Source organism: Eucyclogobius newberryi, unplaced genomic scaffold (assembly GCF_026437365.1).
Source record: "Eucyclogobius newberryi isolate DKJ021-1_F unplaced genomic scaffold, fEucNew1.0.hap1 SCAF_2, whole genome shotgun sequence".
Classification (NCBI taxonomy): Eukaryota; Metazoa; Chordata; class Actinopteri; order Gobiiformes; family Gobiidae; genus Eucyclogobius; species Eucyclogobius newberryi.
In genome coordinates this window covers 9,677,123-9,694,170 of record NW_027315834.1, presented here as the reverse complement: position 1 = coordinate 9,694,170, position 17,048 = coordinate 9,677,123, and the positions used below count along the sequence as shown (strand labels likewise).

The 17,048-nt window shown below is 44.7% G+C and overlaps 1 protein-coding gene and 1 long non-coding RNA gene across 2 annotated transcripts in view; both read left to right on the top strand.

The window, feature by feature from the left end:
* The window catches only part of npr2 (natriuretic peptide receptor 2), a 123,163-nt gene that overhangs the window by 40,263 nt on the left and 65,852 nt on the right, over positions 1 to 17,048 (top strand). Inside the window, exons 6-7 of the mRNA XM_072453441.1 lie at positions 5,952 to 6,087; positions 8,448 to 8,532. Coding sequence (XP_072309542.1) covers positions 5,952 to 6,087; positions 8,448 to 8,532 — 221 coding nt within the window. The remainder of the gene's footprint in view (positions 1 to 5,951; positions 6,088 to 8,447; positions 8,533 to 17,048) is intronic.
* On the top strand, positions 10,673 to 12,901 carry LOC140367110 (uncharacterized). Its single transcript, XR_011928105.1, has 3 exons — positions 10,673 to 10,853; positions 10,940 to 10,999; positions 12,489 to 12,901. It is a non-coding gene; the product is annotated as an uncharacterized lncRNA (long non-coding RNA).

The following is a 17,048-nucleotide window of genomic DNA, read 5'->3' as shown; positions in this document are numbered from 1 at the left end:
TAAAATTACAGTTTTGACATTACGGTGAACAGAGTATGGGAATCTGCGTGCTCGCTACTGTTGCGCTCAAGAGATTATTTTGCGACATGTGCCAATGAGCACACGCCATTGACTTGAATGGACCACCATCTTGTCCCCTGCTGTAGACTGGGACAAGAGTCTGACAGATGTTCAGTTGTGTAGTGCATTCGGGGTTCTCTGCGCGTACTGGTGACCCTCAGAAGTGGTATTTAAACTGTCAAGCTGCCTCTGTGCTCCTCCTCACACTGGGGTTAACTGCCTCTGTGCTCCTCCTCACACTGGGGTTTACGGCCTCTGTGCTCGTCCTCACACTGGGGTTTACTGCCTCTGTGCTCCTCCTCACACTGGGGTTTACTGCCTCTGTGCTCCTCCTCACACTGGGGTTACTGCCTCTGTGCTCCTCCTCACACTGGGGTTTACTGCCTCTGTGCTCCTCCTCACACTGGGGTTTACGGCCTCTGTGCTCCTCCTCACACTGGGGTTTACTGCCTCTGTGCTCCTCCTCACACTGGGGTTAACTGCCTCTGTGCTCCTCCTCACACTGGGGTTTACTGCCTCTGTGGTCCTCCTCACACTGGGGTTTACTGCCTCTGTGCTCCTCCTCACACTGGGGTTTACTGCCTCTGTGCTCCTCCTCACACTGGGGTTTACTGCCTCTGTGCTCCTCCTCACACTGGGGTTTACGGCCTCTGTGCTCCTCCTCACACTGGGGTTTACTGCCTCTGTGCTCCTCCTCACACTGGGGTTAACTGCCTCTGTGCTCCTCCTCACACTGGGGTTTACTGCCTCTGTGGTCCTCCTCACACTGGGGTTTACTGCCTCTGTGCTCCTCCTCACACTGGGGTTTACTGCCTCTGTGCTCCTCCTCACACTGGGGTTAACTGCCTCTGTGCTCCTCCTCACACTGGGGTTTACTGCCTCTGTGCTCCTCCTCACACTGGGGTTAACTGCCTCTGTGCTCCTCCTCACACTGGGGTTTACTGCCTCTGTGCTCCTCCTCACACTGGGGTTTACTGCCTCTGTGCTCCTCCTCACACTGGGGTTTTCTGCCTCTGTGCTCCTCCTCACACTGGGGTTTATTACTGCCTCTGTGCTCCTCCTCACACTGGGGTTTATTACTGCCTCTGTGCTCCTCCTCACACTGGGGTTTACTGTCTCTGTACTCCTCCTCACACTAGGGTTTACTGCCTCTGTGCTCCTCCTCACACTGGGGTTTACTGCCTCTGTGCTCCTCCTCACACTGGGGTTTACTGTCTCTGTACTCCTCCTCCTCACTGTCTGTGTGTTTGTGTTTGCTGCAGTCATGATTTAAGGCTGCTCTGTTTGTGTGACCTCACAGCCAACATTATTATCTAAAGGAAATTGAAAGCGCAAAAAAAGCATTTTAATTATTCTTCTGTATTATTTTAGTAAACAGATTCACACAGTTACAGGTTTTGCGCCACGTTGCTTCACGAAAATCAATTTTTAGTCTTTATTATTTGCACATTTTGTATTTACTCACTTATTGTCTGCACTGTAATTTAGTTGCGTCTTTTATACAGAAAGTGGGAACATGTGAAGTGTTCTTGTGTCGGACGTCAGCTCGCAGTTTTTATGCTACAAAATAAATCCACCAATAAGGATGTAACAATATGTAAATCTCACTGTGCAATATTACCACATTATTAATTTTACCGTTCAATATTTATTACGATAGGTCTAACTAAATTCAAAATAATCTGAATAAAAGTGCTGAATAAAAGTGCACTGAAATAAAGCAAAGGATCATGGTCTAAGTTTTTTTTTAACTGTTGCTGCAATAAACCAAAGCAAAGGAGTTTATCATTCAATATATTGTGTCAGGCCAGGATATTATTGTGACACTTTTAGGATATAATAACACAAAATATTGGTTATTGTTAGGTCCCTATCAATAAAGTCATCTGAACCTGAACCTGAACTCCAAAAACGATCAGATTTTATTCTTTTAATTACTTGGTTAATATGCTTCTTTTCTGATATTTTTTTTAAATGTCATTTCAATTTAAATAAATAAATGGTTCTCTTCCAGAGAACCATTTATTTATTTATTTAAATTGAAATGACATTTAAAAAAAAAAAATCTCTTCCACCTCTCCTTGAACTGACACCTTAACGTGGTGGAGGGGTTTGAGTGCCCGAATGATCCCGGGAGCTATGTTGTCGGGGGCTTCATGCCCCTGGTAGGGTCTCCCAAGGCAAACAGGTCCTAGGTGACGGGTCAGACAAAGATCGGTTCAGAAGCCCCCTATGATGACAACACGAACAAGGCAGTTTACGTCGCCCGGATCGGCGTCACCGGGGCCCCATCCTGGAGCCAGGCCTGGGATGGGTGCTCCATGGCGAGCGCCTGGTGGCCGGGTCTTACCCCACGGGGCCCGGCCGGGCACAGCCCGAAAGAGCGACGTGGGGCCGCCCTCCCGTGGGCCCACCACCCGCAGGAGGATCCATAAGGGACCGGTGCAGAGAGATCTGGGCGGCAGTCGACGGCAGGGGCCTCGGCAACCAGATCTCCAGACACAGAGACTAACTCTGGGGACATGGAATGTCACCTCGCTGGGGGGGAAAGAGCCTGAGCTTGTGCGGGAGGTTGAGCGATACCGACTAGATATAGTCGGCCTCACCTCCACGCACAGTTTGGGCTCTGGAACCCATCTCCTCGAGAGGGGCTGGACGCTCCACTTCTCTGGTGTTGCCCGCGGGGAGAGGCGGCGGGCTGGTGTGGGCTTGCTGATAGCCCCTCAGCTCAGCCGCCACGTGTTGGAGTTTACCCCAGTGAACGAGAGGGTCGCGTCCCTCCGCCTTCGGGTGGGGGACAGGTCTCTCACTGTTGTGGCGGCCTACGGGCTGAACAGCAGTGCAGAGTACCCGGCCTTCTTGGAGTCCTTGGGAGGGGTACTGGACAGTGCACCGACCGGGGACTCCGTTGTTCTACTGGGGGACTTCAACGCCCACGTGGGCAATGACAGTGACACCTGGAGAGGGGTGATCGGGAAGAACGGCTTCCCCGATCTGAACCCGAGCGGTGTTCAGTTATTGGACTTCTGTGCTAGCCACGGATTGTCCATAACGAACACCATGTTCAAGCACAAGGGTGTTCATCAGTGCACATGGCACCAGGACACCCTAGGCCGGAGGTCAATGATCGACTTTGTTGTCGTGTCTGACCTCCGGCCGCGTGTCTTGGACACTCGGGTGAAGAGAGGGGCAGAGTTGTCAACCGATCACCACCTGGTGGTGAGTTGGATCCGCTGGCGGAGGAGGAAGCCGGACAGACTTGGCAGACCCAAGCGCATTGTGAGGGTCTGTTGGGAACGTCTAGTGGAGCCCTCTGTCAGTAGGGTATTTAACTCGCACCTCCGGGAGAGCTTCTCCCATGTCCCGGGGGAGGCTGGGGACATTGAGTCCGAGTGGACCATGTTCTCCGCCTCCATTGTTGATGCGGCTGCTCGGAGCTGTGGTCGCAAGGTCTCCGGTGCCTGTCGTGGCGGCAACCCCCGAACCCGGTGGTGGACACCGGAAGTAAGGGATGCCGTCAGACTGAAGAAGGAGGCCTATCAGGCCACTCTGGCTTGTAGGTCTCCGGAGGTCATCGACGGGTATCGGCAGGCCAAGCGAGCCGCGGCTCGTGCTGTCGCAGAGGCAAAAACCCGGGCCTGGGAGGAGTTCGGGGAGGCCATGGAGGAGGACTATCGGTCGGCACCAAAGAAATTCTGGCAAACCGTCCGGCGCCTCAGGAGGGGGAAGCAGTGTCTCACCAACACCGTTTACGGTGCGGGTGGAGGCCTGCTGACCTCGACTGGGGATGTCGTCGGACGGTGGAAGAAATACTTTGAGGATCTCCTTAATCCCTCAGTCACGTCTTCCGAAGAGGAAGTAGAGACCGGGGACTCAGAGGCTGGCTCATCCATCACCCAAGCTGAAGTCACTGAGGTTGTTCGCAAACTCCTCGGTGGCAGGGTTCCGGGGGTGGATGAGATCCGCCCTGAGTACCTTAAGTATCTGGATGTTGTAGGACTGTCTTGGTTGACACGTCTCTGCAACATCGCGTGGCGTTCGGGGATCGTGCCTCTGGACTGGCAGACCGGGGTGGTGGTCCCTCTGTTCAAGAAGGGGGACCGGAGGGTGTGTTCCAACTACAGAGCGATCACACTCCTTAGCCTCCCGGGTAAGGTCTATTCCAAGGTACTGGAGAGGAGAATCCGACCGATAGTCGAACCTCGGATTCAGGAGGAGCAGAGTAGTTTTCGTCCCGGTCGTGGAACACTGGACCAGCTCTATACCCTCCATCGGGTGCTCCAGGGCTCATGGGAGTTTGCCCAACCAGTCCACATGTGCTTTGTGGATCTGGAGAAGGCTTTCGACCGTGTCCCTCGGGGTGTCCTTTGGGGGGTGCTCCGGGAGTACGGGGTCCGGGGCCCTCTGCTCAGCGCTGTCCGGTCCCTGTATGACCGGAGCAGGAGCTGTGTTCGCATTGCCGGCAGTAAGTCAGACCTGTTCCCAGTGCATGTTGGACTCCGCCAGGGCTGCCCTTTGTCACCGGTTCTGTTCATAATTTTTATGGACAGAATTTCTAGGTGCAGTCAGGGGTCGGAGGGTGTCCGGTTTGGGGACCACAAGATTCCATCTCTGCTGTTTGCAGACGATGTTGTCCTGATGGCTCCATCAAACCCGGACCTGCAACATGCACTGGGACGGTTTGCAGCCGAGTGTGAAGCGGCTGGGATGAGAATCAGCACCTCCAAATCCGAGGCCATGGTGCTCGACCGGAAAAAGGTGGCTTGCCCTCTCCAGGTGGGTGGGGTGTCCTTGCCCCAAGTGGAGTAGTTCAAGTATCTCGGGGTCTTGTTCACGAGTGAGGGAAGGATGGAGCGTGAGATCGACAGGCGGATCGGTGCAGCGGCTGCAGTGATGCAGTCGCTGCATCGGACTGTCGTGGTGAAGAGGGAGCTGAGCCGAAAGGCAAAGCTCTATATTTACCGGTCGGTCTACGTTCCTACCCTCACCTATGGTCATGAGCTTTGGGTAGTGACCGAAAGAACAAGATACAAGCGGTCGAAATGAGTTTCCTCCGCCGTGTGGCTGGGCGCTCCCTTAGAGATAAGGTGAGGAGCTCGGCCACACGGGGGGAGCTCGGAGTAGAGCCGCTGCTCCTCCACGTCGAGAGGAGCCAGCTGAGGTGGCTCGGGCATCTGTTCCGGATGCCTCCTGGGCGCCTCCCTCGGGAGGTGTTTCAGGCATGTCCCACCGGGAAGAGGCCCCGGGGAAGACCCAGGACACGCTGGAGAGACTATGTCTCTCGGCTGGCCTGGGAACGCCTCGGGATCCCCCCGGAGGAGTTAGAGGAAGTGTCTGGGGAGAAGGAAGTCTGGGAGTCCCTGCTCAGACTGCTGCCCCCGCGACCCGGCCCCGGATAAAGCGGCAGAAGATGGATGGATGGATGGATGGGTTCTCTTCCACCTAAAATGTATTGAAATATGTCCAAAAATTCGGAACACCTGAAATAATCTAGGGCAAAATGAATTATATTTCAAAATATTCTATTGATTTCCACTTCTTTCTGCAGTTTTAGAACATTTACTGAACTTAATTTGGCACACAAAAAAACACCACATGATTTCGCTCAGCACGTCCTAATCTACAAAGCTCTTTTTTCTTTTAAAGTCCTGACATGAGAACAAATTGTTTGGAAATTGCCTCCATTAAAAAGTCAGTTTACCACAAGCAGACTTTAAAAAAAAATATTTTTACAACCTGTGTCGATGCTTTTTTTTAAATAACTTTCTATATTTTCTAAGAATTATTCACTTATTATACTACAGGAAATGCTTTGCTAATGTGTCTAAAGAAGATTAAAATCTCTGCTGAATGCATGATCTGTAATAACTGTTGTTGCTGTTGTGTTGCAGTTAGTGGCCTACTACAACGGCACCATAAAAGAGATTGTGTGGTCGCAGACAGAGAAGATCCAGTGGCCGAGCGGTGGACCTCCTCTGGACAACCCGCCGTGTGTGTTCTCCTCAGACGACCCCGCGTGTAACGACGGTAAGACTGCTCACTGACAGCTCGAGGAAGAGTTTATTGTCCAGATTAAACCTGAGATTGAGGCGTCGTGGCTCGAATCTCACAGTTTAGTCTAGTCTTTATTTGTCAGGGACCAGGTGCAAATGTATTAATGTCACAAAAGAAAAGATCATTTGCACCAGATTTAGCCACTGCTACATATAGATGCAGACAGAAAATATTGGACTTGTAAGAGTGTCCCGGTTATAAAAAAAATGGACAATTACTGTGAGGAGAATCTTTTATTTGCTTACTTTCACAAGTCTCACTTTACAAAATCAAACTTTCTGAATGATAAAGTATGGGTAATGTCACATGAACAGGTGAAAAAGTACTTTACATGTATAGCTTGACTTTTTTGGAGAATAGATTGAACTGAAATAACTCACGATTCTTACGATTAAGTAATCAGCGCATAATCGAGACATCCCTTGACACTGGCACTTTCAAAACTCAACCAAAAAAGGTATAGAAAGGATTCAAAGATGATGAAATCCGTACTTAAATGCGTTAAGATTCTAAAGTATATAAATGCATTCATAATCTGGACCAATCTACTTAATATATTAAAAATAAATGGGAAAAAGAGGGTTAATTTTGGTTTTGACGGACGAAGAATGGGAAAATGTATGTACTTTACAATGGAAGATGACAAAGTTACATGTTTGGGATGAATTCTGTTGGAGAAATGTGACCAGTTTCATCATAACACCAAGTGCTCATTACTCACAAGGAAATGCTAACCAGGAGGCACATACAAAAAAAAATAATAATTTCAATTTCAATTTCAATTTTCAATTTCAATTTCAATTTCAATTTCAATTTCAATTTCAATTTCAATTTCAATTTCAATTTCAATTTCAATTTTAATTTTAATTTTAATAATTGCAACACTAATACAACAACAACAACAAAAGCACCAATAATAAAAATCATTCAATAATGATGATAATGCGTTAGGATTCTCTCATTCATTTGTAGGCTCACGGTCACAGTCTGGTTATTTCTCGTGCTTCACAAAGTCCTCCTCTTCACAATAAGTGACTGTTCTTTGAGTCCTGCACAGTCTCTGCGCGGAAATGACACGCCCTAAAATGCAGAGTCAGGAAAGGAGGACGGAGGCATTTTGGGTCGTGCTGAACCTCTTCCGCGGGACATGTTTGTGTGTTTATGGGTTGTGCTTTGTGGAGGTCTGCGCTCTCCACACCCGGGAGGGATGAAGGGGAAGAATGGAGGAATAGAGAGATAAATACTAGATGGACAAAGGGGATGGATAGAAAACTGTCAATTTAAAATGGTTAATGAAGTATGATAAATAATGTAGCTGACTAAAATGCTTTCAGCACTTATAGGGAGATGGATCGTGAAAGGAGAGACTGAGGGATGAATAAAGGTCACTTTTTAAGACTGATGTTGTGTAAGATCATGTTATGTCATAGTCACGCAGTAAGTGCCATTAACGGCAGCTTCAGTGTCCATGATGTCTCAGATGTGGATCCTGAACGTTTTTTTAATATATTTTTTTTAATTTATCGAAATATATGCTCATGCAACAAGTCCCGTTTCATGCCATGTTTAATTAATAACTTTTATCTCAAAGTAATACAAGCTCAGAAGTGTCACTATGAACGAGTGTGACTAAATAAAAACTTGTATTAAATCTGGAATGAAAATGACAACGTGTAGGCATATGGTCCTTAAAGATACTAAGCATATTAAAGGTTTAGAGCTCTTGTATCTTAAAATGAAAGGTTTCTTGTCAACACTGTCCTGGATGTGAACATTGATTTCATTTTTTAATAAAGTGCAATTCCATCTGACAGAAAAATAAAAAAAAAACAACCAACAACAAAAGACTAAAATGAAAATAGGAGAGCGGCTGTGTGTGTGTCGCAGAAACATTAAGTGCTCTCTGCAAAATCTGAAGGACGAGCGAGGACGTCAAAGCAGGGAGAAACAGATCTACAGATATCTCCATGACGACGGTTTGATTGACAAAACGGAACAAGTATCTGGAGGGCATCTGGAGTAAAAACCATGACAAATCTCCAAAGGGACTGCCAAAATTGTCACAATTATTATCTTTTGGTTCTTACTATTATATTGTGACACAATTATCAATTAACAAAATAATCTTGACATCCCTATTGTTGAACTCTGAGTGATAAAGCAGCTCTTCGACATTGAAATAAATGGCTTGCTTTCCCCCACAGAAGTCCGTTAGTGGGACATGTATTTATGGCAATCAAATGACAATAATGTTGCAGCGTTTTGTGTAACTGTTGTCATGGTTTATGAGGTCTGTGTTCAGGGACACTCATCCTCCTCTGCTGCTGTTTCAGGTCAACTGCCCGTGCTGGGAATCGTGGCAGTGGGTTCCGGTCTGGCGCTCATCATCTTCGGCATCTCCAGTTTCCTCATCTACAGGTGAGTTTGAACGCATCCCGGGCCAGTGCAGGTTGTGGGACGTTCAAGGGCAGAAGGGCAGTGGGCTTTTGCACTTTTTTTTCAACAAAACACGGTTCAAGGTTGATTGTATCCAGTGTGTTTAGACTTGTTTGGTCCTGGTTTTGTCCTAAAAATATTATGTTTTTGTAGTTTTAGGGCAGCAACTAACTAATTAATTATCTATACACATTGATATTGTACATTGATACTTTAAATACATTATCAACCAAATAAAGGTTCAAATATTGTGACTGAAGGCTTCAAGATAGATCATATTTACAAATAAAGTGTATTATTGAGGACAAATTTTAAAAATGTATCTATTTTTTAACATTTTGATTTAACAGTGTTGCAGTTTTTGTGTTTAAGAGTCTGTATAGTCCAGACAATGTTTACAATTATCAAAATACAACTGCAGTCAATCACTTTTTGTCAGTTTATCATTGCAGCCCTAATGCAGTATCTATGTTTATTTCCCTTTATTTCTTCCTCTGTATGGTATTTACTGGCGTCTCCATGGTAATTGCTTGGCGGGTGACATTGTTAAACCTCCATTGTTGATTTCTGGCACAGTCAGGCCAAACAACCCCCGCCTCGCCGCGTCAGCTCACTCATAATTAGCCTCTTATTATCCAACATTAGGAGGCGGGTGCGTGCGCACGGCAAGGAAATGCCACTTCAGATATCAACTCGGGGCTAATGTCAACAATGTTCAAAAGTCAATAGTCGATAAAGTAAAGTACAATCTGAGTGCTGTTTACCTGCATATCATTACTGGTATTCTAAAAGCTACAAAAAGGTTTGTTGTGGCTTTTTAAATACATTCCTGACCTTTCCTAAGTATAGTTTATTTGCCATTTATTTGACTTGTGCTAAAAGTAATCAATGCAAAGTAAAACATGAAAAATATCCACATAAACAAGCAACGAAAACTTACAAAACACTTAAAGAAGTGACATTTTTGAAACTGTAAAAAGAGCAAGCTAAAAAAGATGCTATACAAATTATAAAGTATTTGATGAAAGTTCAAAGTGCGTTGTCCAAGCTTGTGACAGCTTGTTGGAAGAAGCTTTTCTCACGACTTTAAACAAATGACCAGTGTTGCTATCAGTGTTGTGCTAACAGATAAGGTTTCTTAGTGAGATTGAGAGCATCTGGTCAGACATTTTATGTAAATAAATAAAGATTATAGTTATTGTTTGCTTTACAACTCTGTCCCACCAGAGCCCGTCACTGTTAGTGTTTGTTTGCTGCGTTCATGTTTTCAGGCTCAGCGTTCAGAGCTTTTTGCTGCAGGACCAAATCTCACATCTTTCTTTACGATGGTCAAGGGCAAATGTGGTTGTAACACTGCAATTGGAAGTAGTAAAGGTTTTGAACCGCACGGTCACTGGTTCAAAGACTCAGTTGAAGCCGTCATTAAGTGTCTGGCTCTGCCGGATGTTGGTCAATAGTATCTGGGTCTAACTGCCGGTTTATAGTCCAGCTGTGTTTACTGCGGCTGATGAAGATCTGAACCGCTCGAGCGTCTGGGGAGCTAATCAGGGTCCAGGTGCATTGTGGGAGTCCAAACGATTACATTTTCCTTTATTTGTTTACAAGGGCAATAAAGAATCATAAGAAACATAGCTGTGCCAAACCTTTTAGCAGTTACAAGCTATTTTTAATCATTCTTTCATATAGTCTATGTGGATCAGCCAATCACAGCAAGGGCCGCAAGCGTTCTGATTGGCTGTCAGGTGTGTTGATTTGACGCTGGACCAAACAGGAGTCCTCATAGTCCTCACAGGAGATGTTGTGTATTGTGACTTTGAATATCAGAATGAACAGACATACCAAGGCCTTCTCTGTGTTTGGTATGGACAATACATCGGTGCTAATCAACAAGGGGTATTTTTTAAACAAATATCTGTAAATTATCCAATATATATTTTGTTCATATTTTTTCTGTGTGCCCATGTTCCATTCTCATAGAAAATGTAAATCAATCATTTTCTAAAAGTAGACAGATCATTTGGAATTTTTACTGAACTTGAGCCACGTCATCGACATGTTATCGTTTACTTGAAATATCGTATCGTCCAGTGAAAATGGTACGGTTTTCTAAGCCTGCTGCTGTCGACCACTGTCCAGTTAAACTCTGCATGTAATGATCCCAAATGACTTCTCCTCACATCCTGGTGGCTGTTAGATCTAAACATTCCAACATTCCCGCCATAACTCTGAGCTTATTGACCCAATGACCCAGCAGCCAGTGGACATAGATCTGAAGAGAGGAGGAGCAGCCGCGTGCCGCCGAGGTAACGCCCAGTCATGTGTTTGCTTCATTAGATGCAGAGTTTAGACACGCTGCCCACCTCACTAACACGTCTCTCTGTTTTTACAGCGCACTCTTCAGCAAACTGGGACCCCTGCCAAACTAGTGTCCTGGAGCCGGCCCCGGTAAGTCCTAACTCAGCAAAGAGCATTCATCTGGTAGCATTACTTCACTCTATATATTTGGTCTAAAGTAGTTTGGGCTAGTTATTTTTGTTTAGGGAGGGACATGGATCATTTAACTGATCTCACTATAAGAAAATATATCATATGTGGAAATGATCTTTATGAGGTTTATTAATACTTCCACTCTTACTACTGTGACTGTTTACTTTGTAGTTTTTGGTTCTAAATATAAAACTATAAATAGAAGCTGGACACATGTGGTCCTTTAGGGATCATCTCAAAATGGGTTGAAGCTGAAAAGACGTAATATTTTTCGTCTTGAACCTACATTTCGTCTTTTTGTTGCTTTGAAGCTTCAATACATCGTTGTGGCAGTAATTGTTTTGAAACTCTATCAGCAACGAACATTAGGACAACATTAGGAGGCGGGTGCGTGCGCAGAGCACGGCGGGTGCGTGCGTGGAGCACGGCGGGTGCGTACGGCGAGCACGGCGCACCGTGGCCAGCGCGGGGAGCGCCAATGCGGCTGGTGCAGAAAAGTTGGAAAAGCTTTTTTGCGGCAAGACGCGGCGCAGCAAATGATCAAGAGATTTGGCTCTAGTAACGTGACTACGCACTGCCCGGAAGAAGGAAACAAAACAAACCCCGCATGAGGTTTCGGCCAATCACAGAAGACGTGAGATTCTCACGTGTACTGCTTCTGTCACTCTGACATCACCTCTAAGGTCTAAACAGGCAATTGACAATTACAGGTTTTGACAAGAAACATTAGTTTCTCACTCTCTCATCCTCTTGAGACTCAATGTGGACATCTCACAGTTTGGGTTGAATGACCGTAGGGCCCCTAGGGCCCGTGGACCATGTGGATTGAAACCTGAAACATGCGCGACAGGTGACATTATTTGGAGAGTTAATAACTTCTACATATAAACTTACCAAAGGATGTTCAGGGATGTTCACTAGGGGTGAGCAGGGTCTATCAAGCTACTATACTAAATTGATTTGATTTGATTTGACTATTGTTTTATCAACGCGTAAAATTTTATGTGAAGCCAGACATTTTTTTTTTGTCTTTTGAGGGGGGGAGGGGGTCCAGAGAGAGACGGAAAAAAAAATCGTATTTTAAGCTTCAACCTATTTTGAGAAGATCCCTTATCACATTGTGTTAATTTGGTGATAGATGTTTATATAATCATAGTATGACTCAGGGGACAGTTTAGTAAAGGTAATATATTCCTGACTGTAAATAACTAGTGTGTTCTAGTGCAGTTAGCTCCTCCCTTCAGACACATATAAGGCAGTGACTCACCAGAGTTCTGTCAATGAAGAAGCTTCTTGGATGAGTGTCAAAACAGTGACAGAATTCTTCTTTTGCTTGTTTTTAGACATTTCTTACGTGCTCCGATGTATATCTTTTTGTATATTTCTCTAACATTGTGTGTCTTGACTGTAACTGTTATGTTTTCTCGTGTCAGACGGTGGTGCTGATGGAGACACAGTGGACACAGAGGATGGACAGTGTGTCGACTACTGGACCACACAACCACCACTATCACATGATCACATGGCACTAAGTTCATAAGCTGTTCATTATATTCCAGACACTGCAAAAAGGATCATCTCAATGAATTTGAATGTCTTCAGATATTAAATACATCTGTATAGTTTTATTTTGAGTGTTTCAAGCTTAAATACAACTGCACTACTACCACTCACTGTCCTTTCTCATGATATGAACACATGAAGAAAAACATATCCGAGGTTCTCTTCCTTTATTAATATTAATAGTCAGAGCACCTCAGATATTTTAAACTCCTGTCCCATTGTGGATCTGACCTTTGACTTTCATCTTTGTGATCCACCTGTGGGTGTTACTTTTGTGCAGTGTTTAACAAAGTCATAATTCACCTCCACAATAATAATTCACCTAAACAATAATAACAGTCTGCTAAGGCTTCTTCAGACTGCAGTGCACTTCAAAACAATAAGAAACATGGTTAAAGGTCTTATTGTAGAAAAAGCTTCAGTTGTAGTCTTAGATTATATTATGGTTTAAAAGTTTTGTAATAATATATCTTCTAAACCTAGCTGGAGTTTCATTAGTTCATGTCTTGTGACATCATCAGGGGATAATCATGAAGTGATCTTCCCTTCCATGTTTTCAAAGTTCAGACGTGAGCTCAAAGTTTCTGCACTGCTGCTAACCAACTTTAGCATTAGCAAAGCTATTTTCAGCTGTAATGGTGTATAAAGAATCTTAAAACGAGAGTTTATTAGAGCATTTAATGTGTCCCACATTAACAAACGTAACAAAACTACTCAACATTAAACATATGTTGTATGGTTAAATGACTGCTTGACAGTCGATTAAAATCATTATTTCCCCAGTGAAGTTCTCAGGAAGTTATAACAACTCACATCTGAATTTTCAGATCTGCCAAAAATAATTGCCAAAATGGTTCTACTACAGGGTTAAAACAAATATATATATATATATATATATATATATATATATATATATATATATATATATATATATATATATATATTGAAGTTTGGAGGCAGTGACAGTTGACTTTCATAGATATATTTGTAAGTGCTTGTTTAGATATAAAATGTTGCATATAATCATCTCATTTGCACACGGCACTTCGAGTCACTCCAAAGTCCGGATCCTCATGAAGTGAACGGCTTCATGACGGGTTCCTCAACATTCCACAGATGTATTTTGATATTTATTTTCTATAAATCTATATTTGTAATGAGAGAATGCAGAGTGATATATCAGATGTTTTATCCTTATGTATTTCCTGCTGCTTTTGTGCCAAATCACAGCAGTTTTGAAAGCAGATTTTGTATCACTGGTGAAGGGTTCATGTTTGGACGTGATTTTAATAAAGATTAACCTGTGTAATGAACTGGCTTGTCATGGTGAATTTATGCGTCAAAACTGTGTATTTCTGCTTGGCTCATTTGAGTTTTCCGTTTGGGACAGGTAAGAAAGTTCAGTGGCAGGGTGGTTAGACACGCCTAGACCTAGACCTACGTTCACATCAAAAGTGGAACTGAACTGGGACTAAACCCTAAACAAAACCAAGACTTGACCAGGACTAAACCAGGATTAGAACAGGTCCAAATCAATGGAGTATATTTGAAGGGACAATGTAAAAACAGAGCTGTTCTGCACCAGATTATAGTTATAGCTAAATATAATCTGGTCCATCTGCAGTCAAAGTAAAAATCTGGACAAAATCCAGATGAAATGAGGACCAAATCTGGGTAAAAACAGGACCAAATCAGGATAAGCTCAGGACCAAATAAAGATAAAATCAAGTAAAAAATCAGAACAAACTCAGGACCAAATCAGGATAAAATCGGAACCAAATCAGGATAAAATCTGGACCAAATCAAGCATGAATGCAATGTTTACAGACACAATGAAAAGTACCCGAAGCAGCATTAGTTCAAGATCTTTCTTGTTTTCATTCATGAGCCAGAGAAAACCAGACCAGATGCAGAGAGAACATGCAAACTCCACACAGAAAGTCTCTACTGTCCATGGTAGAAAGAGGTTTCAAAGTTAGTCTTCTGGACACTCTTTTAGAAGGTTTTGACTTCCATCCTAAAGTCATTTTAAATTTTATAAAAATGTTTTGAGCAGCAGCATTTGTTCTCTCCTGAGTTCTGATTGGTCCTGGTTTAAAGGACCAATCAGGTCCTTTAAACCTTCTCCTGCTTAAAATGAGCCACGCTGTGAGAGTGAAACTGTCAGACTTTTAAACAAGGACAGGGCAGGTTTCAATTATAACTCCTCCCTTTTGGCAGGACCAATCAGAGCTCAGGACAGAATAAATGCGGCTGCTCAAACTAGCTACATCAGATTGAAAATGACTTTTCAGAGGGATGTCGAAGTGTCTTGATTTTTAAAACAGTGTTCAGATGCGCCAACTGGGTGTTGAGGGCTCTGCACTTGACTGGCTCACATCCTACCTCACCAACAGCAAGAGTTCATTTCCCTCTCCGGTCACTCATCCACCCTCTCCCCAGTAACGCAGGGGTCCCCCAGGGCTCAGTCCTCGGCCCCCTCCTCTTCATCTGCTACATCTTCCCCCTTGGTCACATCCTCCGCCAACTCAACCTGGACTTTCACTGCTACGCTGACGACACCCAGATATACCTCACCACCAAATCCACCCAAAACCCTCCCCTCAGCCACATTGAAACCTGCATCTCTACAATAAAATCATGGCTCACTCTCAACTTCCTCAAACTGAACAGTGACAAAACAGAGCTCCTCCTCATTGGCACCAAATCCACTCTCAATAAAACTGGTCCCTTCTCACTCAGCATCGACACCTCGACCATCACCCCCTCTACCCTGGTACGCAATCTCGGTGTCATCATGGACCCCACCCTCTCCTTCACTCCCCATGTCAGCCACATTGTCAAGACCTCATACTTCCACCTCCGCCGCATCGCCAAAATCCGACACTGCCTCACCCTCCCCGCTGCTGAATCCCTCATCCATGCCTTCATCTCCTCCCGCCTCGACTACTGCAACTCCCTCCTCACTGGCATCTCCTCCCATTCCCTCCATAGACTCCAAATGGTCCAAAACTCCGCTGCCCGCCTCCTCACCCACACCCGGTCCCGTGATCACATCACTCCCGTTCTCCGCTCTCTCCACTGGCTCCCCATCAAGCAGCGCATAAACTTTAAAATACTCCTCCTCACCTTCAAAGCTCTTCACCACCTTGCCCCCCCCTACCTGTCTGACCTCCTCATCCCCCACCGCCCCACCCGAGCTCTCCGATCCTCCTCCTCTCTCACCCTGGCTGCACCAACATCCCGACTCAAAACTTTTGGCGACAGAGCATTCTCCCGAACAGCACCCCGACTCTGGAACTCCCTCCCCCAACCTGTCCGCCACTCTCCCTCACTCACAACATTCAAATCCCGCCTAAAAACATACCTCTTCACCCAAGCCTATGACCTCCCCTACCCCTAGCCTCCTCTACCCCATTGCCTACTCTTCTACCCCCTGTTACATCCCCATCTTTTTCTCTCTACTTCTTCTGTCTTGTTCATTTTATCTGTATATAAATGTGTTCTGTACGTGTTGTCCCCCCCTGTCTGTAAATACCCCCCCTTTTTTTATTATGTTCAGCGTCTTTGGGTCACTAAAAAGCGCTATATAAATTAAAGTTATTATTATTATTATTATTAGATGAAACCTTTTGTACCGTGGACCACTCCTGAACAAATGAGGGATCTCATTGTTTCCTCTCTCTCAGAAGAGAATAAATAATGCTAAAAACATGGTTTAAAGTTCAACAAAAGGCAGGCTTAGAATACTGAAAACATGTTATTCTAGTGACGAATAAAATATGGAAACCAGTTTGAAATACATTTCCTTGAAATTCAGAATTTTTTTTTTCTTCTGGAATGTTCTCCAAAAGAAGTTTAGTACCATTTTATTCAAGATATTTTATTAAGAAAGAAATGTGTTTTGCAGTGTCATGGTCCAAACCTGCCAGAGCTGCTCAACTTCAGATAGATATTTTGAATTTCCATCTTATTTAACTCCGATAGATAATTACTTATTCCGGTGTCTATTTCATTTGTCCAGAGAATAGAATTTCAATAGCATTTCCCCATAGCGCTCGTTGCTCCATGTCTTATTGTCTGAGCCGTGGAGCGAGAGGCTATATTTGTCCTTGCGTGCTGTGCTCGCTGGACTCGCACTGTTCCTCGCTCGAAGCCGCGCTGAAAAAGCAGGAGAAGAATGCGAACGATCTGCTGCAAGAATGTGGAGGAGACAAATGGAGCAAGGGAAAAGCCATGTGCAGTGAAACTAGAGCCATCGTAGCAGATACGTGTGTTTGCTTTAACGCCGGGTTGCCAGGTTGGAGCGTTTTAATGGGTCAGGGGTTTGCCAGGAAGGGGCTGTTCACATCTGGGCCCGAGACAATGGAGCCAGTGTGGAGTGTGTTTAAAGGGGCTTGATTCTGCTAAATCACGCTTTTCTGAGCTTTTGCCCCTGTTATAATTGC